Source organism: Chenopodium quinoa, unplaced genomic scaffold (assembly GCF_001683475.1).
Source record: "Chenopodium quinoa cultivar QQ74 unplaced genomic scaffold, ASM168347v1, whole genome shotgun sequence".
Classification (NCBI taxonomy): domain Eukaryota; kingdom Viridiplantae; phylum Streptophyta; class Magnoliopsida; order Caryophyllales; family Amaranthaceae; genus Chenopodium; species Chenopodium quinoa.
Window position 1 is genome coordinate 1,059,385 of NW_018744240.1, and position 23,942 is coordinate 1,083,326.

The following is a 23,942-nucleotide window of genomic DNA, read 5'->3' on the forward strand; positions in this document are numbered from 1 at the left end:
TTGTCATGTTTCAGTGTGACCAGATAATGCAAGTATGTGAGTAACATGCTCTATCAGTTACATTTGTACTTCCAAATAATGCAAATTAAAATTAGATTGTTGCCCTTGACAAATTAAATTTACCTGACAATTCCAACCTGCTTGCATTGGATTGGAAAATGGAAGGAAAGAAATGGGAACATTCTAAGAAAACTACTCTTTCAATTCCATTTGGACTTATGCAATCTAATTTTTGTTGGTTTTATTTAAAGTTTCTACTATCATTGGAGTTACATCTATGCTCGCTTTTACATGAAATTGTTGAGAAAATTATAGGAATGAGGCCCCTTTAAGAACATTAATTAAATCTCATTACTTGAATTAAATTTCAGTTTTATTGTAATAGATATTTGATCATTAAGGGGTAGGGCGGGTATTATTACGGCCGTATGGGCAACGTGGCACAAAGAGTAAAATATTTTAATTAATAGAGTGAAATAAGTTTCAGATAGTACAATAGATTGTATTCTAATAAAATTGAATTTTGCCTATTGTAGACTTTTACTCCATTATAAGTGATTGTGAATAGAAAATTCTAAAAGGAATTAAGAGGTATAAACGTGGATCGTATCTAGTTCTTTCAAATTTAATTTGCTTATTGAGATAATCACCGTCAAAACAAGAGAAAAACTTGAGAAGATATACAAGTAAATAATGTGGTCCATAAACAATTGAGGTGCATCCGTTTAAAAAAAAAAAAAAAAAAAGAATAAATAAATAAATAAAATAAAATAAAATATTGGAGTGCATCCACATCACTAAGTGGGCCAGGTGAAAAAAAACCGAGTACCAGTGAATCTCATCAACTTCAGCCTTGTTTACTCTTCCCTTTCTTTCCTTTTTCCTTTTCATTGGTGCGATCCTCTGTCTCTGACTATACCTTTGACATTTCTCATTCTATTTATTTATTACTCCAAATCACTAATTAATTAATAAATATTCCTTTAAACTTAATTAAAATAAATTAAGTCACAAACAAAATAATGAGACATTTGAAATAGGGCGGTGATGCCCCGAAATGAGTCGGTCCAACACTATTACACCAATCTTCTCCTTACTCTATATATACCCCAAATATTAACTACTCAATCCTTTACAATTAAGATTCCTCCCTTCACTTCTCCATACATTTTCTTCCCTTTATTCTCTCCTTCATTTGTTATTATTATCGTTCTACATTATACTCTTATATAAAAGTCTCATTTCATTTCATTCTATCGCGTTCTTGAATTGAATTGAATTTCATTTCATTAACATTTACGTACGATAATATTAATTCATTATAACATACATGATGGATTCATTCAAGTTGTACACAATAGTGGTGGTAATTGTGATGAGTGGTGAGTATGTGTCGGGTACCACGTTTACATTTGTAAACAAATGTGATTATACTGTTTGGCCGGGGATACTAGCAGGAGCTAGTAGCCCCAAGTTAGATAGTACGGGGTTCGAGCTCCAGAACGGTGGGACTCGAACCTTTCAGGCTCCATCGGGGTGGTCAGGTCGGTTTTGGGGCCGGACTAACTGTAACTTCAATGGCGCAGGTCAAGGCACCTGCGCCACAGGAGACTGCGGGTCCGGAACCATAGAGTGTAATGGCAGCGGGGCTACACCGCCCGCCACCCTAGCGGAATTCACCCTAAACGGAAGCGGCGGGCAGGACTTTTACGACGTAAGCCTAGTCGACGGCTACAACCTCCCTATGATCGTGGAATCAAACGGAGGCTCAGGCGGGTGTCAAACAACGGGGTGTTTAGTGGACCTAAACAAGCGGTGCCCGAACGAGCTTATGGCGGAAGGTGGCGGCGCGTGTAAGAGTGCGTGTGAGGCGTTCGGAACACCGGAATATTGTTGTAGCGGGGAGTTTGGAACGCCTGACAAGTGTAAACCATCAATGTATTCAGAGGCATTTAAAAGCGCGTGTCCAAGAGCATATAGTTACGCATATGATGATGCAAGTAGCACGTTCACTTGCAGTGGTGGTGATTATACCATCACCTTCTGTCCCTCTTCTCCAAGGTACCGCCTCCATCTCTCTTGTATTATTATAACGACTCATTTGGTAAGCAATAATAAATCGCGAAACTGTAATTTAGTCGTGATAGAATTCGATCTCTCAAATAAAATTTGTCCTTAAAAGAAAGATAAATGGTGGAACATGTTTAATCAATCTTAACACACAAAGGTTCTTTTTAGTTGTTGGATTACAAAAAAAAAGTTACCGTTTGTTATTTTTTTTTCTAAAATATCTTATTGGGCTAAATTTAGTTATACACTGTTGTTTGGAGTAATATATATATATTTTTTTTTTTACATATTTATTATTTTTATTTTGAGGTGCACAAAAAATTATTACAAGGACTACTGAGCTGATAAAATTGCAATTTTTTGTATTGATGCAGTCAAAAATCGTCAATGGGCACTCCAACAAGTAACATGGGAGCAACAGGGGGACCCGGGACCGAGGCTGGACCTGTGGCCGGGTCCGTTACTAGTTCGGGCACGGACACGGATACGGGTACGGGTACAAATACGGGAACGGGTTCATTGATGGCGGATGGGTCATGGTTTGCCGGCTTAGCCTCTGGAGACTCTTCAAATACAAGACATCCTAACTTTGGATTACAATTAGCATTGCTATTCATTGTCATCACATCTTTGGCCACCTCTCTATTTAACTTGTAGTTTCTCTCAAGAAAGAGAGAAAAGGTTGAGGAGATCATCTAATAGTTAGTTCATTCAAACGCCTTCGACACGGAAATATTATTCTTTTAATATTTGGGCGAATGACAACACGCTAACTTAGTTAGTAAAGTCTTCGAAAAATATATGGGGTTCAATTTCATTTGGGATTTCTCCCATACTCTTTTTGATTCATTGAGAAATGACAAAATTAGCAAGATGATGGTATAATCGACACAAGGTAGATTTCCCGTGACACACTACTACAAAAATGGCCAAAGAGAACGATTAGAGCTGCGGTGATTTTAGCTAATAGACGGAGATGCCACTACATATTTAAATTTTTTTTTAGGGTATGTAGTTGTTAAATATTTAGGCTATCATTGTAAAAAGTTTAATTTGTTTCTTTTTTTTTTTTTTTTATCTCATTTGAGAAATTTTTAGTAGATCCCATTTTACAGCCTATTGATTCGTCCAAGATGAGATGCTTTAGGAGGAAGAAAAGTGAGGATGTTAAAAGAAAAGATAGATCCATTTTGAGATATGTACGATTGCTCCCCATTGTTTGTTTTTAACTTATGAAAAGTGTAGTTGAACAATAATATAAAGGATGTTGATCCTTTTCTCAATGTCAATTTGATTTTTATAGCTATCTTTAGTGTAAATGGAAAATCGAACTTTGTAATATTCATAATCTTTAATCGTGTCACCCTTTTACCATTCATTATGAAGTTCGCAATATGTAGGTATAGCTAATTTCAATTTGTAGTAACGAAAAGATCTAGATATACTATTTTTGTTCAAAAATATGTACTCCGTAATATTTATCGTGAAGATTATGTACTCTGTAGTATTTATTGTGAATATAATTTGTAACCAATAATCCGAATAGAATACTTAAACCCTCCCCAAAGGGAGGCAAAGCTACTAACTTGGCGGTGAGGATCTAAGTCTTAAGGTGTAGCACTTGACCAGCTATGGGGACAAAATGAAAAATGAGGTTGGAAATCCTTGGGGTCCTTACAATACGTTATACGTAGTACTCCGTACTTTATAGTAATCACCCAAATAATGGGAGTCAAGACATACAGAATCATATTAGCAATTATACAGAATCATATTAGCAATTAGAAATACAGATGTTTATAAAGGTTAGTGTATTGCTAGAAATATAAAAGAAAGCAAGGAGAGAATAACAATAATGAGGAAAGATCAGATACCCAAAAAAATTAAACAAAATTTAAATAAAGATGAAAAAGAAAGGATATTACAGTTATCTATGGAATCCTCACTTGTCTATAATTCGACCCGGACAATTTCGGGCTGCTCCGTGATAACAACCACAGTAACAAAACTGACTATTATATTGTTTGTTAAACATGTAGTGTACAATAAACCCGGTGTATACAAGTTATTGCTCACAAAATGGGAAAGGGGAGAGGGGAAAGGAAAGAAATTGACCATTATATGAAGTACAACTCGTCGACTCAACAGTCTGCAAAACTAAAGGTTGAGGTATTCTTCGTATCATCATCTGCAAATGCAAGATCTTTACATTACTGTATACGCTAGCTTAAGTTGCTATCAATTTCATCTCTTTTTCAAAGAATCCAAATCTAAAAATTGATTAATAATGCTCCAATCATAAAGATTGAAGGGAAGGGTACACGCAAAAATATCTTTTGCTAATTTCCAATGAGCAATACTCTCTAGAAGCAGACAGCTCTAATCTGCTGGAAAGTCTTCAAGTCCCCCGATTAACCAACTAAAATTGTTCCAATAAACTTCAAGTGCAAGTCATCTATTACCTGTCAAAACAGCTGAAATGAGCACAGCCCAGAAAACTTCTTTTTTTTTTTTTTTTTTTTTTTCGCGTGCTACAAAAAGCATCATTTCCTTTCCACTACCAACGGTGCACAACCATAAGATTGTCAAGAAAACATTAACATTATAGAAATCATATAAATGATGTAATGTAATGATCTTAATTCATTCAGCACATACACATACACATACTTCTATCGTTTTCACCAGTAACTGTGAACTGCTATTACTAATTTTGGCTTTTATAGGCTGGCTTGAACTTTATTCTCTTTATAATCCTCAATAAAAGCTCCTGCATCTTTATTTTCTTTTTAAAAAATATATATATATATCAGGTTTAGTGGAATCCTCAAAAATGCCTCACATTTTGGAATTGAAATTGAAATTAGTGGTACTAAGTACTAACAACTTAATGCGTCCAAAACAAAGAACTAGATTTATAACTACGAGTAGCTTAATTGATTAAAGTCTTTAAGTGCATCCATTTCAACTCAAATTTAATTAGTGATTTTTTACAGGGAAAGGTTAGTTTTATCAGATGTCTCCGAACAGACTCCGAGGAAAATAATTGAAAAGCACACCAGCACTCAATACAACCCGGCTGCTATCTGGGATTATTAAGGGTCAACAGGAAAAGATACACAAATAATGACTGGTACTGAAGGATGCATGCATAAACAATAGTTTAGTCTGATTAACAAAAATATAGGTTCTATAGCTGTCTTGATGAATGATTAAAAAGCTATAGGAGTAAAAAGAGTCAAAAAGGTAACCTATCTTCACTAAAAGAGTGGGGAAAACATTAAACAAAAAGTGGAAATAGAAACAAATGACTCCAAATTGCTTCCAAAGCTTCCATAGAAAGATGCTCATCCAGCTAAACTGAACGGTTCTTTACCTACTTGAAATGAATGCAGACACCACCAAGACTTAGAGCTAAAAAGAGGGAATCAAATGACTAACTTTTCCTATGAAGATAAAGAGATAGAAGAGATTCTCTCTTTCTATTTTATTTTTTTTTATCTTTATTTTGGCTTCTTAATTAAAGAAAACTATCACAGGTTAACAAGTAATAAATTCTAAATAAAAGCGGAAAATCGTAGCAACAGTAGAAATGAATCATAGGGACCAGGTCAGGTGGGTTTAGAATAGGATTTTTTGGGAAATTAAAGAAAATCCCTAAGATTATAACTCGTGCAGCATGATGCCACTTGAATTCTTTTTTTGCTATTCTTCTAACATTATATCTAGTCGAGGATCACTTTTTCTTAATGGACGGACATATGCAAAGGCTTCTAGTGTGCAAAATTAAATGTTAAAGACAAGGAATATTCCAGGAAGTCAAAAGTTTTCAGGATACCACAATATTTAAATGGAAAGACAGATGAAAAACTAATGATTGCTCTCCTAACCTATTGGCAAACTTTTAGAATGGTGTTCAAGGACAGCCTTGATTAATAATGGTGTATGGCATATAATGGGAGATGCTTAAGGACCACAGCTAAATAGACATACTACTAACATTAAATTTCTAGAGCTCTCTCACAAATGGGACGGCTTACTTTAACAAGGATCACTTACTAACAATACGGCTGCAAAATCCAAGTTCCAAGGTAAAGAGGATTACTGATATCACTATAATATTAATGAAGCAGAACATTCTGAAGTGTGAAAAAAACAAAGAGCACAGACAATTTGATCTAATAAAGTTTAAGACTTCACCGTGAAATTTTGAGCAACAAGGGGTAGCAGTGATTTGCCTCATAATTGGGCCAGGATTGATCACCCTTCATAAGTTCCTGATGACGCATCCAGACCCTATCATCATATTTATCTGACATGCTGTAGCGCAAGCCACCCTTCGTTATCTCCTCCAGAAATTTGTCCAATGAGTCACCCCTTTTGGGACTGAAGAAAATAGCTTCAGAGAAACATGAATCTTTCAACAACAATTTCACAGTTCGAACTAAGCCTTTATGGAATTTCTTGAAAAATGTGCTGTCAAGACAACAAGATATACATAAATAAATTTAACCGATTCGAAAGATTACCCTTGTATACTTGCAAATGTAAAGCATAAATTATGGTAGCATGTCAAGATTGTTTTTAAATGGTGACGAAGAGCACCTATATAGGAAAATTTTACCAGTTGTATAAGAACCCATTTGAAAAATAATCACAGCCTCTGTTTCACATTATTTGGAAACATATTTCTAGTAAAATGATAAAGATTAAAAAAATAAATACATCCAGGGTATCAATCAAATCACGTGGCTTTCCTTGTAACAAAAAAGAAACCATGCTTGAACTGCAAAATGTCATTCATGGACAGACTCCAACTTTGCAAGAGAATAATATGCACTATCCCAAAAAATGATGTGGAATATTATCCAATTCTATCCACCTATATTGTGACAGACCCATCAGAAGACAAAAATTACATACCAGTCACTTGCAATCACGATGTCAAATTTATGGGATAATGTTTCAACCTCATCTTGATTCCAGTGCAATAATTTGGGAGTCACATTTGTACTCCCAAAAGCTTCAGGATTGGCAGCTATGCTTCGCTGAATATCTGCTTGTTAAGACATCGAGGTTTAAAGATACTCAACAGAACCTTAGGTAGACATGGCATTGGATTCATAAAAGCATTAAATCATCTTCTGACAACAACAACAAAAAAAAAAAAAAAAAAAAAAAAAAAAAAAAAAAAAGGTCACCCTAAACAGAGCACACAGCAGTAGTAAATCAGTTTGAGAATCAGTAGTAGCAGATAATATGCTAAGATGATCAGGTTTCCTCGTGAATCTATCCTACTAATGAGCAAGCTAGCTAGATGTTGTTTGTTTAAAGCAAAAACCAAAACTGAGTTAAGAAAATATTGAAATGCAATGAACTGATGTAGAGGGGCATATTAGGTAGTGCAATACAATTCGGTTAGTAGTGCTTTGAGGAGGAAGATAAGGGAGTTAGAAGAGTAATACTGCAAAAAAGAGATAATTAGGATATTAGCTGGTGAAATATTGATTTGAGCAAATTTGGGTAAGCTTAGTAAGGTAATTAAGGGGAGAATACACCACGCACAAGAGGAATGTTCATTCATATTTGCTGTAATTCAGTTCATTAATCAAAAGTATCTTCTACTTCCCTAATTTCTGTCATTAATGATGTCTAAGCTTGCTAAATCATAGCATGAAGCTTGTCAGAAGAGCTCCACATAGGTTACTAATTAGTAATTACAACCTCCAAGTCATTAGAAACCTACAATTAGTTTAAAGTCAAAATAGTCATCAAAAATAATGAAAACATAGAAGGATCAATATAGAACCTACATAAACACCTCCTGACTAGAAAGTAACAGTGGATGCCCATGGGCCATGAATAAGTTCATTAGAAGGATACAATCAATTACTTGTGGATTTCCATCTGATATCACAACTTCAGATGCCTCAGAGGCAGCAGCAATAACTAGACCTGCTAAACCATATCCTGCGCCTAACTCAATAACTGATTTTGATCTGAAAAGAATAAAGACCAATTACATAATCTACTGCATGATTACGGGGTTTAGAACAAGTTTAGCTGCCATTATAAAGCAAATTCGGCAGCATAGTTTCTGCAGAACAGTATATAGGAGAGGAAGGAAGAAATTAGATACCTGAACATGTCTGCATGAGACAAGCAAAAATATGAAAGAACTTCCTCTGAAGGCCATGGACCTGAACACAAAATGGGCAAGAATGTAAATACAACTATAACATGGATAATAAATAATCAACTTAAAAAACAATAGTATTAAACATTTAAGTACAGGCAAACATATGATAATCTGTAAAATGTAAATTAAACAATGCCATGCAATTACAAGTTTACAACTAGAGAAATAACTATGAAAAATGCAAGTTTCATAGATACAAGCTGAACAAGAATCGGATACACATAACTTGAACAAATTCCACCAGGTATCTGGTTAAGATTTTCAATATTCCAGCTCTTTATTACAATAGAGAGCACTGGCATTTTCTTCAAGGAAATAGAAATTTATCAGAAGATATTCACACAATCCACAAGTTGCATGGAAGTCCTAGATAAGTTACAGAGTCATAGGGACGTTACTTATGCAAGTCAGTTCCAACTTCCAAATTTACAACAATCCTAACCATAATGAATAATAAGAAGGTTTATTCACCATCTCATCCTGGAGGTTTTTTTATACGACAAAATGCCTCATTATACTCGGATGAAACTTTAACCAGATCAAAGCTTTCTTTTTACTATCAAAACTTCAAACATATAAGATAGGTACAAACAGGGGTCCACCTCATCATGCATGACATATGCAATTAGAGCAACACCTAGCCTCGGACAAACAATAGCTAGTTGTAAAAAGCAAACACAATTAAGCAAAGAATGAACAGGACATTAATAATTATGATGACTTACAAACAACACCAGTGTTATCAATGTCATACTTGTTGCAGATCTCAAAATCACTGATACTAGCACAATTGTCCCTCCTTTGACTGTCAAATCGAAACTAACATTTATCAAGCTCATACAGCACAAAGTTTGCATACGGAATGCAATGCCTTCATCATACAAAGAGCACAAACAGACAACAGCTCTAAGAGTAAAATGATACTTCATATGATATAGTCATTTAGCCTCATGAGTCATGCCTAACGAGCAACTGCTAGCTAACAAAGCACCTGCTATTTTGTGTCATTAATTCTGCTAAGTAGCAAATGAATCAATGCATTTTCAAGGTCATCTCAGCAAAATTATAAGAATTTACATAAAGGGGTAAGGTTCTGCAACAGCTTATGCATTGACATACTTTTCCATCATAACAAAACAACGAGTTCGTGGTACACATTGGCACAAAGAAACACAATTTGCAGCCTAATTTTGTTATTCGTCCAAAAAGTCTCTCATTGTACAAATTCACACAAAACAATTCGTACGTTTCGGGTAGCATTTTGTAGGGCATTAGCGAATTCGGAAACAAACATGATTTCTTCACATCCAAATGTTTCATCAACATTACATAAATGTTTTTTCATCAATAAACACATAACCCCAAATCATTTCAACATAATAGCATCAAACAGAATAAAGGGTACTAAGATACTTAAATACAGTAAAAATTGAAAGTGGGAAAAATTAGAAACTCACAAAAGAAAGAGATTAGGATCAATATTTTTTGAAGTGGGCAAAGAGTAACAATAGCAAGCATCCATTGTTAAACCCTCAACCTCAAAATTATCGCTGGAAATTGGGTGAAGATGACATGGGATCAAATCAAAACTTTGATTTCCTTTCCCTTTTCTCGAAATGCGATTAATTATTTCTTGTGATTCAGATTTTTCGTCTGCAAATTTTGAATAAAAATTAGCACAAATTGAATAAAATTACAGCTATTAAAAGCAGAAATTATGCGATAGAGAATAGTACCAGATTGAGAACGACAAAGAAGGGCATTGCGAAGAATTTTCCATCTGAGAGTGGAAGGTTTGGGAACTTGATCATTGCATTCTTCCATTGTTCTAGATTTCTATTTTCTCTCTCCTCTGTTTCTTAGAGCAGTTTTTTATTTTTATTTTTATTTTTTAAACCTCAAAATTATTATTATTTTTTAAAAAAAAAAAACTCAAAATTACTTGGGGATGTTGTTGTAAACAAATTTACTGAATTAAAATTTTGATTGATCTTTCAAAAAAAAAAAGAGGGGGGGGGGGGAATACAAATTTATGTTGATTATGTGTTTTTGGTTATCAGTTTATCATGAATTTGACCTTTGATGTATGTATGTAAATCAACAATTAGGGTTTAATTTGAATTTGTGAGATTATACACACAGGACTGCATGAGCATGATGTGTGTCATGGCGGTCATGCTATGAAAATAGAATCTAATTTGGTTTTACATGGAAATTTATGGAAAGAAGGTAAAAATTGGAGAGTTAAGAATTGAAATGCTAATTATACCAGCAGATTACCAGAGTCTAATAATGGATTAATGTGGAGTCATACTTGTATAACAGATGTAAGTTTGTACAAATGTGATTAAATTGTGGGTTTGAAAAAAAAAAAAACTTTGTACTAGGTATTATTTATGCCTCTAGACTAATTTCCATAACTAAGAAAATGTCAATATATTCAATACAATTTCAAAGATATGAATTATATTTGGGGACACTCCATCAAACTTGCTCAATTACTAATAGGAGTAACAAAATCAATTTGCAGGACTTTCCTCAATCAAAATTCAAAACCAGTATCTAGCACCAACAAAACACAAACCAATACGTACATTTCTCGATGAGTGGCCTCTCAGCCCACAATTTATTACTTGAGAGTATACCTTCAATGCGAAGATATTACATGTTTCTTGTTTCTCATACATGTAATATCTTGATGGAGGAAAATGCAAGAAAATATTTTGTATGAACATACAGACGGTTGTATCCAACTATCCATCCAAAACATCTAAAGCACAGCAAAGCTAAGCTTGATGCCTGGTAACTTCATCAGCATTTCAATATCCCCTGCATCGTTCTGACCAAGCTGTACTAGCTAGCAGCTATACCCACACATTTGATCAAAGTTGTTGACGGTGCCAAATACATAAATCACCGATCTCAAGAAGGCCCATGAGCAAACTGACATCTGGTATACAGACTGATTCATCGGGCGCTTTCTTTTGATTTGGAGGGGTATGACTCAGATGAGGTAAGGACTAATATCTGAGATTACATCCTAGAGGAGAGCCAACACACAACTCTTCCTTTCAAGCGAGAGAAACCGCAATGTGATCCTTGCTCATGAAATCTGTGACCAGGTTAACTTATTCTGGAACAATGATTGATTCCGACTGTAAAAGTAGGAGATATATTACAGCATCACTGTTAATATCTCCCATTTCCCAGGGGATTTTCCACATTCTTTTGATGACGTCAATCACATGTCTATGACTGTCTTAACCCTCAGGATTTACCTTCAGGAACCACCAGTCACAAGGGCAACTTAGTGAATTTGGCAACAAATAACCCGCTAGTTTGGGATGTTACAGGATCAAATCTCAACGTCTTAGGTATCCGACCAATCTTGCATGGCCAAGTGTTAAAATCAACTATTTCTTGCAGCTCTGCAAAGATAACAAAGCTTTGCATTTACATGCATTTCAAAGAACCGAAAGTATACTGACATTAACGCACAGCATTAATGGACTTTTCCGTACATGCCAAACAAAAGGTTTGTGCAAATGACAGTTTGGAGTAACTTGGAGAAATGTTTCTTTCTCTTTTACTCAGTAATCTCTCAAATCCTTTAAAAAAACAAATATGACTACATGGCACCCTTGCCTGCCTGGCGCTCTCAAGCATGCATGCATTACAAGAATGTACAACTATATGAATGGCAGAAACTAGCAATACATACTCACCAGCTGATGAATTATCCAACAGGAACCTCTCAATCACTTCTTCATTTTGGGCAACTGTCAAGCTACACCGCAAGAAAAAAGAATCAAATACAGTCGTACAGATGCACAATTAGCCTTTTTATAGTCCTAAGGAATATCAATCAAAAGCATGCTGGACTAAGATACCTGCAAGTGCTGTAGATAAGTGAGCCCCCAGCTTTCAGCAATCGAAAACCATTACTCAGAAGTCGAAACTGGGAATAGAGAAAAGGCCCAAAAGGGAGACGTTAAAGATTAAACAAAGGATGGTAGCAATAGGCCTCGACAAAATAAATCCAGGCAACAAATAACGTATAGGCGTATAGGGTATAGCTAAACATATTTTAAAAATAAAGAAAAAAAAAAAAGACAAGAAAGAAAACTTCCATCATTCTCAGCTACAATAACTGCTGTCAGCAAATTAAGGGAGTAACTAAAAAGGGCAGAACAAGCTATGAAGTACAAGACATGGATTGAGTACAATTTTATTTCAATACAACATAGCATCAAACTAATCCGAGACGGATAGATGCTAGTGTTTTCTACTTCATAAAACAGGATTCAAATCTTCACTTTATGCATCCTAGCCAATAACTAATAAGATCATCAGAGGCAATCTGTGAATCCACTGACAAGAGGAGAGGCACGAGACAGGAAGGAAAAATAATAATAATCCGCCAAAATTCTATTATAATCGTATATAGCACCATAATCAAGGGATATCAATAAAACTTTAGCTAACCCCTACCAATTCCCAACCTCAATAACCAAAATCAAGACCACTCAAAATTCAGGGCAGGAATACAAAATTTCTCTCCATGAAGGAGTTTACTCTGGAACAAGGCCCAGATCCACTATTACCAAATCTTTAGCAGGTGAGCAACTGGGCGTAGTGGGACTTGGGCCTGGGGTTCAAGCATTATCTACTGCTCTCATGCAAGATTCTCCAAAATATTGATTTGAATCTGAATTTCATAGGAAGCTCTTTTTTAAGAGTCATGATGGCCAAATCAACTTTTTTACAAAATTTAAAAACCTAAAGATATATTTTTTGCCCCGAGTCCTGGCTATAATAAAACGACAGACATGAACACTTCATCAAACAAACTACAAAATATCAAATAGAGGTATATGACTGTCTGAGAATCTAATGCAATTATATTGAGCACAATAACCAGCATATTTGATACACACAACTTTCAATAAGCTGTCATCCAAAAATATCAAACTGCAAATAATAGCATATAAATTGTATGGTGATTACTTGGAGATTTGTAAGGTCATCGGTTCTCTCTGCATCCAGCACACGGCGTTGAAGTGTTTGCCAGCCCCAATTTTCAAATTTCTGAACATGCCTAATTGATCCATCATGAGTGCATTCAGCATCTACTAGGACCTGGTATCGTAGAATTAAAACATTTAAAGCATGAAGAACCAGTACAGCCAAGAACCAAGAAGATTATGAAAACGTTAATAATAAAATAAGGAGAGCTAACAGTGGCTTCACATGCATCTGGGAAATATGCAAATCCAAAAGACCAAACACATAAGAATCAAGATGATATCAAACATGTAAGCAAAATCAAGGCATGGGCAAAAACAGGAGATTTTGACGGTGTTGAACACAAACAACGGAAATCCAGAAGAAAAATAACTGCATGACATCTAAAAAATAAGCAAAAATCAAGACATACGACATAGAGATTGAATAGCGTATCTGTGCACACACACACACACACACACAAAACCTCAAGAATAGATATCTGTTCTCTGATGTTGGTAACACTTCCTTAAAACAAAAGAAGAGGAGTCAAAGTTGAAATTGTTTCAAATGGGCAAGTTTCCAGCTCAGGGGTTCCAGCAGATAAAATTTCATATGAACTATTCTTCATCTCTAATTTGCTACTCCCTCTAATCCTTTAACTTCTCCCCATTTCATTCTAACACGTTTGTCAATGTACATTATAAATCGTCAATATCTCTAATTACATGTTAGCAAAAAATTATAAAAGTCTCATATCTAGAAGTACTCATCGAGACAAATCAAACAAGACCCCACTTGACCATTTTTTCCTTATATATTGGAAAGAATTTAGAAAATTAATAGTGTCTAGATTCCAAATGGGAAGAACATTTAGGATAGGAGTATGTAGTAGTAGGCCAGTCAATACTTAGTACTCTTAGCAATTGATCATCCAAATTGTACGGTATGGCTGTATTACTTGTATATATCTGCTCCCCTACCCCATCCAAGGAGGAAGCCTCATTAGAAACATAGGAATTGCATAATGATATGGTACAAAATGACATCAAAACCAAAAAATGACAGTTTAATTTATAAAGCAACAGAGGAGACCGAGCCAAATATATTAGGAACATATGGACACAGACAGGGGAGAAGGAAAGCTAAATGAGTGGCATTGTGATCACTATTGGTCTCTAGGCATTAAGGAAATTCTTGAATCCTATATTATTAAGCTGAACACTCACTGAGAAAGAAACCATGAATAAGGCAAATACAATCTGTAGACCTGACCAATGATACAGATAAAAAGATATCCCAGCCAGAATTATTTTTATGGTAACAATAAACTATGATCCAATCAAAACAGTTCCTAACATGTCTTGACAACTACAGTAGATCATAGTTTTAAATACTAATAACTAATAAGAACATTCATCAAAGTTCAATGGGAAAAATAAAGCACACCCAAAACAAAAACACTTGAAATAAACTTTAACCACAACGGTGATGTAATCACATTTTACCAGCAATGAGATTAGCAAAAAGAATTAAAAAGCTTACACAGAACATTTATCAGCAGTTAAAAATGCCAGACAAACACAAATGGGACTCGGACAGAGACAAGACAATAAAAATACCTTGTCATAACCGCAAGCATAAAGCTCTTCATCATTTACAGTCTGGTATAATTCATCTCTTGTACAGCCAATGACTCCTGAATGCTTCCCATAGAATATAAGTTCTGGTTCTAAGATCTGTAATGGGCTAACTTCCCTTGCTTTTGCTGCACGTTTCCTTTCCTTCCATGGCCGCTTAGAAGTCCACTCCTTAAATACATCTATTTTCTTTTCCAAAGTAGAACCATTAGCTGAGTACATGAGAAAGAGCTAATTCAGACACAACTTCCACTAGTAATACCAACTAAACAAGGAATGCAAGCACCATATTCCTACACTTACATAATTTAGAAGCAGCAGAATCTCGGAAGGGAATCAAAGAGAATGATGTGCCATCAGCAACTAAGAGCCGACAACGATCACCCAGAGCATATTTCTGCACCATAGTTCTGCAAGCTGCCAGACGATGTCTAGCAACATCAACACCAGTAGCAGAACCAGAATCACCAAGAATATCTAATATCATACAAAGTTTTGCACCTGCCAACAAAAGTCATATAAAGGCAGGTTTGAGCAATTACTCCTCAGGACTCTGACAGATGTACGATAAACATGTATCTCTCAGATTATGATACTATCAGATGGAGAAATATCAAATAGTGGCTTCTTAAGGTATCAACAACTTTGAATGCCAATATTTCCCTCTCTAACATACACCGAAGTACAAAATAAGATTCAAGAAATTGTAATTCCAAATTCATCAAAGAAATTAACCAAGACCATCCAAGTTACTCTAGCATGATATAGTTATAAACAATACTGATAATTTGACACAAACAAAAACAAGTGCTTTCAAATAAATACTAAACCTTACATCACAAACCTACCCAAAAGTTTCTCTAGAACTCTAGAAGGATGAAGCAGTTTATGTTACTAATACAATATTATCTCCTATCTTAGATAAAACTGTAAATAATTGATACTTATATTAGAAGCAGAACATTTTTATGGCTATGGTGCTTCTAGACGATAAGCCATTGTCTGCTAGCAACTGGAAACAATACATGAAAAGATACACTATTGTAATTGTGAAGGGAAAATGCAAGTACCTGGAGCAGCACAAAGATCAAGAACATGGTCTCCAGGAGCTATGTTCAAAGCCTGGACAGCAGCCCCTGAAGCAGCATCGATTCCATAAACCTTAAATACAAACAAAAGCATGTTTTCAAACGCTTGTACAAGCAGCCAATAAAGGACGATAGAAGTTATAGAGCCTCACATTGAACATAGATAAACAAGTAAGACAGCAAAATAGCCAAATCAAAAATTAAGGACAATCTGGTGCTGTGATGAAAAGAGAGAAGAATACCAGAAAATTTATTGCAGTAGCAATAATACTTGTACAAAGTACTTCCTCCATTTTGAAAAAAAAAAATGTACAATTTTTGGGAAGTTGTCTATTAAGTGCATGCTTTATTCACCTTTTGCTTGTGTTCACACACAAAATATCCTAATTATCCTTGTTCACATGTGATAACAAGTTAACAACCATTACTACCCCACCTCTTCTCTCTCTCATCTGCTTGTATCATCACACGGGCAAATTTGACATTCTCCACCTATTACTCTTTTTTCTAAAATCTTGTGCCAATACCAAATGGTGCGATTTTAAAGAAACGGAGGAAGTATAATCTAGTGCATTAAAGGCTGGTTATATGAAACACGGTGTGCAAATGTGCAATATGTGGAACAAGAAAGTAAATGTCTTTATAGAATAGAAGAGAGGAGGGGGACGACCTAAACATAGTCACTTACCGTCTACACTCTACAGAATTCAAACCATCTCATATTCACTTGCCAATGCCATTAATTGATTGCCAGTTAAAATTTTCTCAAAACCTTGATAATTGTCATAAACAAAAGTGAGATTTATATACATTTCTTCCTCACTCTCACCTACCCACAGAAGCACAACAAGTTTCCGCTTAAGCTTTACACTGTTAATGCCCTGGTTTTTACTCATCCAGCAAATTTACACAGCCATTCTTCCTTTGGTGGATAAGATATACTTCATACAAATTTGTTTAATGAATATAATATCATGACTCATGAGAAGCAACTAGTAAGATATTTATTTTATGTATCTCACTTGCAAATAAATCAAGTAAAAACAACTTGTCTTTTGAAACAACCTCTTTACTGTCACAGGGTTGACCAAGTTAGAAGAACATATTTCTAATTGTAACCTATTCAAGATAGGAGATTCAACTAGCTATATAAGTGATAGAATAAGACAACATGGTATATAGCCAGGAACAGTGAGTACATAATCCACTCAATTAACACTCAAGGAGCCAAGGCAATAGGGATACACCAAAGCACAATACAGAAAACACCAAATGCTGCCGTTCTTAAACTTTTATTGCTACAATTGTCTATTTCCATTGATCAACAGTAACAGCATTGGCGGAGCATCGGAGCCAGCGTGGGTCCTTGTGGGTCACATGACCTACCAAGTCCAAAAACGAAAATTGGTTACGTTACTCTTAAGTACATTTCGAATGCTAAAAAAGCTCGCAGCCCAGTGGATAATTCATGCGCGCTTAGAGTTGTCTCCATGTTAGGTTGTGGGTTCAATTCCCATGTTTAGAATTTTACCTCTTTTAGCTTTTCTATTTCTTCCCCTTTTCTTTTACATTTATTTTTAGTCTTTTATACAGTACTTCCCTATGTTTCTAGTTTTTGCGCTTGCTTTTCCATTTTTTTCCCCTATTCTCTTTCAATAATTTTTAATATTTCACACTTACCTGTGTTTTTATTGTCAACCTGATTGTTTAATTTCAACCCCTTTTTCTTTTAATTTCACTTCCCTATGTTTCTATTTTGCCATTATGGTACATAGCCATTTTTTGTTCAATCTTTCCCTTTTTTCAAAAAAAAAAAATCATTGGACCTTTTAACTTTTCCCTTTTCCTATAATTCTAGTTTCTACAGTTATACTCCCTCCATCCCATATTATAATTCCTGCTTTCCTATTTTGGAGAACTAAAATGTTGTTCCTCTTTCTATTTTTGAATAGTATATAAAAACCATTATACCCTCATTTTTTTTAACTTTATTCATTGTTGTTCTAAAATTACCCTTGAATTTAACACTTGCTTTGTACTTTTTTCCACTTTTTCTCTCTAACTTTTGTCAATTATTGTACTTTTCACCTTTTTTATGTACTTCATGCAATTTCCCCTCTCTAACTTTTGTCTATAATTGTGTCTTTCACCTTTTTTTAAGTACTCATCCACTTTCTCCTCCACTTTCTCCTCCCATTTCTTAAATATCGTGAAAAAACACAACAGGAACTATATATTGGGAAGGAGGGAGTAATATTTTTATTTTCAAGATTTTGTTGATAAAAGAATAACAACTTTTATAATACATTTCTAAACAAACAAAATGTTCACAATGCAATGGTTCCCTCGAATTAAATTATAATTGAAACTTCGATTACGGCATTAAATTTTATCATACATAGTTAAAATTGTCATACATTTGAAACTTTTAAACCCATATGTTGATATTCTTAGATACTCCCCTTAATATTTACAACTATGATTGTATGTTCTCATTATTCAAAACTTAAGAAACAAATTTCTCTCTTAAAACATTATTTGGTATAATAGAGGGTGCCCCACCAACTTTGAATTTCTAGATCCGTCACTGGTTAACAGATAGCCCACAATAAACTACTTCACGACAAACAAAGATGCCTATCAGTAAATAATTCTATCAGTGCTCAAAATGTACAGCTATAGTACCCATGTATCCAATTCAAGTCCCCCTAAACTATATACTAAAATAATTTCCTAACATGTAAAGGCCGAATATATTAAGAAATAACATAAATTGCTATTATAAACCAACCATAATACTCAAAATAAAAAAATAAAAAAAACGTTGTTCTGCATTTTACCTTGCCTTCTTGGTAAGCCTTTGAATTGGCAATCTGAACATCAGGTGGGAGAGAATAAAAGCTTGGCAACCACCCCACTACATTCAATTTGCACTGAAGCTCAGCTTCAATCTCTCCGATTTTCGCCTCGTGACCCGGCTTCAACCTGTTACAATCAAATTGAATCATATCATAATTCAAGTATCCTATGATTATATAATCAATCATTCGGAATTGAAATAAAATTGGATGAGGAATACCTAATGTAACGAGGGAAAGAATCGGTGGAAGTGTAAATTGAAGGGTCTAATCCATTATCATTGAGGAATTTGATGAATGCATCTGGAAGTGGTGAATTCGGAGCTGTATTCATCGTTTGAATTGAAGAGAGATGGTAAGAAAACTAGGGTTTCACAACATTTTTAGCGGGAAGATTGAACCAGTAATTTTCCAGAATTACGCAATATCAAGGTTAGGGTTTTATACGGGGAGAAACTCTTTGACCAAATTTATTTATTTATTTTTAAAAAAAATATTGGGTGAGAAAATAAAGCTAGGTTAGCCAGCTAGGCTAGCTAGCCCTTTGATTGCAATACCTAAAGCAACCTTTGGATGATGAGGGGGAGGAAGCAAAATTTTTAAAGGACCAAATTAGGGTGTCATGGTGGTGCCTTGTTTTGTCATGTAATCCACCGCTATATTTGTCTTTCTGTAACAAACCAACAATGGTGAATGGAGAAAGAATCGAGAGTGATTAAATCCACCTCGATGTCACATATGAATGATATGATGTTGTTTATCTCCCATGGGTTTTGCCACGTTACGAATACCTAAGAAATTAGCTTTTTTTTAACCTTCGCTTAGGCCCATCGCTTTCGCTTGGATAATTAAAGTGTTTGGGTGGAAAATATTTGCCCTTACAAGATATAAGATTAGGGCAATAGCAATGGAACAAACTTCTAAAGGGTTTATTCACTTGCCACATCATCATCATATAAAACCCTCACCTAAAAAAACCTATTATTAACAATAGATAAACCTTTCAAAGGTTTATACATGAAACCCGCTGTCTATACAATTCATTAAATTCATCAAATAAAAAATAAAGAAAACTCAACAAGTAGGCCCAGCTAATACACTTGGCAACTTGTAAAACATTTGCAAGCCATTACAAACCGGTTTGTAAAACAAACCTTTTACCATGAACCTTTGTTTGTCAATTAAAGGTTTGTTGATAAACCTCTAAAAAGTTGCTACAAACCCATAAAAAAAAACCCTTCTATTACTAGTGCCTTTACCATTATGATCTCTAAATACAAAACCAAAAGCATTGTTATTTTCACTTATGAGAAGCTTTGGGGGGAGGGGGGGTCGAAGAAGATTGTTTGAGTTGTATTATGTGTTAAATACGGGTCTGGGCCGCACGCACAATCAAGAGAGAGAGTTCACTTCACAAGACTAAAGGATGTTCCATCCCAAAAGCATATGACAATAAGTTGAGTAGCCCCTTAACCTTATAAAGTGTTTAATTCTCTATTTTTTTCTCAATGTGGGACACTTACATGTGTTGTTTGGAGAGTTTAAACTTCAACATTCTGACAATTTTATTTTGCCTTAAACTTTGAAGATCTACAAGGGTTATCTTCGTTGCTTATATCATTATTTTGACTTTTGATCCAATTATTTGCGAAGTTCTTGATTAGAATACATGTTTGTACTACATTGAATGACTCATTTCTAAATATTACTGAATTTCTAATATATGTACCAAATGAACCACCATGCTATAAAATATTTCCTCTCACCTCTAATGGGTTTGTTGCCCTAATACTTCGGATAGAATTGATAAATGATGTCCCCACAAATTGAGATAGGTTAATTCATTAGCAGCTGAATTTACAAAATAACCCTTGATATAAACAAGTTTTTTTATATAGGGTATAAACTTGTATTTTCTTGGAGAAAAAGTTGTGCTTTGTCGGTGAGATTAGACTATATAATTGAATATGTATTTGGACATATAAGAGGTAAGGTGGGAGAGGTAACATTATTAAATCGATGACCAAATCTCTTTTGGCAAATATCATGTGTGTTCTAATAGATATCTCTTGTCAATGACATCAGATCTTTTGGATAGTAACATTATTGGTTTGGGCAAATATCTTTATTTATCCTAGTGTTGCTTGCATCTCTTTTCCCCTTAAAACAATACGATAATGGTTGTACAGAATACCAGTAATCTAGTTTTCCCCAGCTAATTGGTAGACTAGTAAGTAGTTTTTCTTGTTGAAACGTTGACATATATCCACTCTTCTTGATAAGAATAACCCATTTTTAGAAGCAAATCATGATTTTTAAAATTATGTTCACCCCTTTTTCTACCTTAATTTAATTCCTATTTTATAGTGATTATATGATTTTAATTTTCATAATTATAAGCTATTTATAGCTACAATTGTTTAATTAGAATTGCAAAGTCTTCTCAAAACCCAAGGCTTATGACCTTGATTAACCAGTTAGCTACATGCCCACCAAAAAATAAAAATAAAAAAGTAAAAATACTGAAAAACTCACAGATTTGAGTTGAAGAAACAGGTATAATTAATATTATGGGCGCTGTTGCCTCTCTATTTCCAAGGTTAACTTCTGTAACACATATCTGTCATTATTCTCTTAAATCATTGCAATTAATTTTGTAGCTTACAATATGGGAAGTTCATTGTATATTTCATCTGTGGTTTTCTGGGTTTTGTTTTTCTCTCCTGCTTGTAGATCGGATAATCTGCAATTGGTCACCGTTGATGTTCATGCTGCTAATGATCTCATTCGTTCAGGTCATCGCTATCTCGACGTAAGGTAAATACTCTCTCCGTCCCACGAGTTTTATTTTTCTTCAAATTAATTGAATTTTTAAAAATTTTAAAAATAATTTGAACAATCTTAGTGAGAGACAAAACAAATTTAATGGGTTCTGCCGTAGGTAGTTTAATTTTTTTTTTTTTAATTTTTTTTTTTGGTGTTTAAAGAGTCACAAGCAAGGGTGGGGTGAAATTCGATTCTAGAATCTGGTGAAACCGGGAGAGAAGCTCTAACACAGTAATCACTTGAGCTATTTCTCAATCTTAGGTAGCTTTAATAGTTACACATAAACATTAGATAGGATAGGAGTATATTTGTTTCAATACGGAATTGATGAAACTTATGACCAAAATTACGCGTTGATGAATGTTATAATATTTTATTTATAATTAGCTTCTTGTATACTCCTTGTGGTTTTTTTTTTTTTTTTTTTTTTTTGTTCTTCCATTTTAATAAAAATTGTGATCGGATAAAAAAGTTACAAGTAATATACTTCTAAGAACTAAGGGAGAATCTTGTTTGTAATAAAAAAAAAAGAAAAAAAAGTTACTGAAATTTATTAGGACATATATCTCTGAATTTTGTTTTTGGTTGCTTAATTATGTGGGAATATGATGGTGAAACAGGACACATGAAGAATTTAACAGAGGACATGTTGATGTAGAAAATTGTGTGAACATTCCTTACTTCTTCTTTAACCCTGCAGGTTGGCAAATCTCCCTCTTACTTTCTCATCAAATCAGTGAAAATTGAATGTGTGATGCGATTATTTTGAATGTTTTAATTTTCCAGGACGAGTAAAAAACACCAAGTTTTTGGAGCAAGTTTCAGCGGTTTGTAGCAAGGATGATCATATCGTCGTGATACATCAGTTTATCACCATACTAGTTACTACTAAAATTCAGCATAAAAGTTTCAATTGCAAATTTTTAAATTCGCCTGGGTTTTGTCGGATAGCTCTTGTCATTAATGACTATAATAAAACTAGATGGTATTAAGTTGTGTTTAGATGGTACATCATATTTATTAACAACAAAGAAATATATTGATACTAACAACTGTAAAAATTCTTATTGGTACCGGAGGAATCATTAAAAACAAGTTATTATAGGTATAGAATTTCTCTTGACCTCGCCTTCCCTTCACTCTCATTAGCCACATGGCCATAAGTTGATACGTGTGACATTTTAGTGTACAATAGACACGTTGCTTAACTTTTTTTTTTTTTTTCGAAAAAACATGTTGCTAACTTGCGCATTATTTTATTTTGTCATTTTGGAAATAAATATGTTCCGCTATCTATATTTGAAGGGTTGTCAAAGTGGAGTCAGATCCGGCTATGCTACTACTGATCTTCTTAAGGCTGTGAGTTTCTTTTCATCCTATTTTCTAATCTCTCTCCTTTTTTAATCATCAATAGAACATTAGGTTCAATTCTATTTGCATTGCTAATCTTTATGATAATCAGTGAATATACTTGTTAGCATAAACCTGACAATGTCTTATTAATTATCAAGTGAGATCATGAAACTGATGAAGAGAAACGATGCAGGGTTACAAACATGTAAGCAATATGGAAGGGGGATATGCTTCCTGGGTGGAGAATGAGTTGTCTGTGAAGAAATCAGATGCAGAGTTGTAAATTTTCGGTAATTGTGTTTAAATCGCCAAAATCAAGTTAAATTGTACTGATACTAATAGCATATAATTTCCATCTTGCTTGTATTTTAATTATTTTGATTGTTTAGTTGGTTTACATCCTCAATTTCTTCTATAAAATGTGTGTCAAAATGCTGATAGCATATAATTCCATCTTGCTTGTGTTTTAATTATTTTGATTGTTTAGTTCGTTTACACCCTCAATTTCTTCTTTAAAATGTGTGTCAAATGCTATGTTGCAAATAATATGAAACTAATAAAGTATATTCTATTTGCTTTGGAATTTACCATGAATATACACTTGATCACTCCCAACACAAAATAGCACGCAATATGTATGGAATTTACCATGACTATACACTTGATCACTCCCAACACAAAATAGCTCGTAATATGTATGGTAATATGGTACTCCGTTTGTATAAGTATAAATACGTCCTATTCTTTTGAGCAACTGAAGTAAGCTGCATTGATATTTAAACTAATACTCCCTCTGTTTTTTTTAAGTGCCCCCTAGTGACATGAAACGCATGCCGATATAAAATTTTGACCAATAATATCTTTAATTATCATTAGCTATAAAGTATAACGATTGAATATTAAT

The 23,942-nt window shown here is 34.3% G+C and overlaps 4 protein-coding genes across 7 annotated transcripts; 2 read left to right on the forward strand and 2 right to left on the reverse strand.

The window, feature by feature from the left end:
• The first annotated feature begins 788 nt into the window (after nt 1-788).
• Nucleotides 789-3,411, forward strand: LOC110694715 (thaumatin-like protein 1b). The gene is made up of 2 exons (XM_021871889.1): nt 789-2,061; nt 2,445-3,411. Exons 1-2 carry the CDS (start codon nt 1,331-1,333, stop codon nt 2,725-2,727), a joined length of 1,014 nt encoding a protein of 337 aa, XP_021727581.1. The 5' UTR covers nt 789-1,330; the 3' UTR covers nt 2,728-3,411.
• Nucleotides 3,412-4,172: 761 nt separating this feature from the next.
• Nucleotides 4,173-10,672, reverse strand: LOC110694716 (calmodulin-lysine N-methyltransferase-like). 2 transcript variants are annotated; one of them, XM_021871890.1, is made up of 8 exons: nt 10,006-10,672; nt 9,727-9,922; nt 8,995-9,074; nt 8,210-8,270; nt 7,954-8,069; nt 6,994-7,126; nt 6,271-6,546; nt 4,173-4,532 (listed from the first exon to the last, which is right to left on the reverse strand). In XM_021871890.1, exons 1-8 carry the CDS (start codon nt 10,091-10,093, stop codon nt 4,529-4,531), a joined length of 954 nt encoding a protein of 317 aa, XP_021727582.1. In that variant the 5' UTR covers nt 10,094-10,672; the 3' UTR covers nt 4,173-4,528. The 2 variants fall into 2 exon arrangements, with proteins under 2 accessions (XP_021727582.1, XP_021727583.1); XM_021871891.1 differs by lacking the exon at nt 4,173-4,532 and having other exon boundaries at nt 6,267-6,546.
• A 135-nt stretch (nt 10,673-10,807) lies between these two features.
• LOC110694714 lies at nt 10,808-19,340 on the reverse strand. Of its 2 annotated transcripts, XM_021871887.1 has the most exons (9): nt 19,081-19,338; nt 18,842-18,986; nt 15,984-16,074; nt 15,217-15,414; nt 14,896-15,125; nt 13,277-13,408; nt 12,160-12,227; nt 11,995-12,056; nt 10,808-11,697 (listed from the first exon to the last, which is right to left on the reverse strand). In XM_021871887.1, exons 1-9 carry the CDS (start codon nt 19,191-19,193, stop codon nt 11,564-11,566), a joined length of 1,173 nt encoding a protein of 390 aa, XP_021727579.1. In that variant the 5' UTR covers nt 19,194-19,338; the 3' UTR covers nt 10,808-11,563. The 2 variants fall into 2 exon arrangements, with proteins under 2 accessions (XP_021727579.1, XP_021727578.1); XM_021871886.1 differs by lacking the exon at nt 10,808-11,697 and having other exon boundaries at nt 11,708-12,056; nt 19,081-19,340.
• Nucleotides 19,341-20,875: 1,535 nt separating this feature from the next.
• On the forward strand, nt 20,876-23,413 carry LOC110694717 (thiosulfate sulfurtransferase 18-like). 2 transcript variants are annotated; one of them, XM_021871893.1, is made up of 6 exons: nt 20,876-21,458; nt 21,593-21,676; nt 22,306-22,385; nt 22,472-22,566; nt 22,991-23,044; nt 23,232-23,413. In XM_021871893.1, the coding sequence occupies exons 1-6, from the start codon at nt 21,430-21,432 to the stop codon at nt 23,319-23,321; spliced, it is 432 nt and encodes a 143-aa protein (XP_021727585.1). In that variant the 5' UTR covers nt 20,876-21,429; the 3' UTR covers nt 23,322-23,413. The 2 variants fall into 2 exon arrangements, with proteins under 2 accessions (XP_021727585.1, XP_021727584.1); XM_021871892.1 differs by lacking the exon at nt 20,876-21,458 and having other exon boundaries at nt 21,465-21,676.
• Nucleotides 23,414-23,942: the final 529 nt, after the last annotated feature.

Coding starts and splice junctions, on each gene's coding strand:
- LOC110694715 (XM_021871889.1), top strand. CDS start 1,331: ATGATGGATTCATTCAAGTTGTACACAATAGTGGTGGTAATTGTGATG. Junction 2,062..2,444: donor TTCTGTCCCTCTTCTCCAAG/GTACCGCCTCCA, acceptor GTATTGATGCAG/TCAAAAATCGTCAATGGGCA.
- LOC110694716 (XM_021871890.1), bottom strand. CDS start 10,093: ATGGAAGAATGCAATGATCAAGTTCCCAAACCTTCCACTCTCAGATGG. Junction 9,923..10,005: donor TCTTTGTCGTTCTCAATCTG/GTACTATTCTCT, acceptor CAAAATTTGCAG/ACGAAAAATCTGAATCACAA. Junction 8,271..8,994: donor TGATAACACTGGTGTTGTTT/GTAAGTCATCAT, acceptor TTTTGTGTTCAG/GTCCATGGCCTTCAGAGGAA.
- LOC110694714 (XM_021871886.1), bottom strand. CDS start 19,193: ATGAATACAGCTCCGAATTCACCACTTCCAGATGCATTCATCAAATTC. Junction 18,987..19,080: donor TCTTTCCCTCGTTACATTAG/GTATTCCTCATC, acceptor TGATTGTAACAG/GTTGAAGCCGGGTCACGAGG. Junction 16,075..18,841: donor AGGCTTACCAAGAAGGCAAG/GTAAAATGCAGA, acceptor TTTGTATTTAAG/GTTTATGGAATCGATGCTGC.
- LOC110694717 (XM_021871892.1), top strand. CDS start 21,528: ATGGGAAGTTCATTGTATATTTCATCTGTGGTTTTCTGGGTTTTGTTT. Junction 21,677..22,305: donor CATCGCTATCTCGACGTAAG/GTAAATACTCTC, acceptor ATGGTGAAACAG/GACACATGAAGAATTTAACA. Junction 22,386..22,471: donor CTTCTTCTTTAACCCTGCAG/GTTGGCAAATCT, acceptor TTAATTTTCCAG/GACGAGTAAAAAACACCAAG.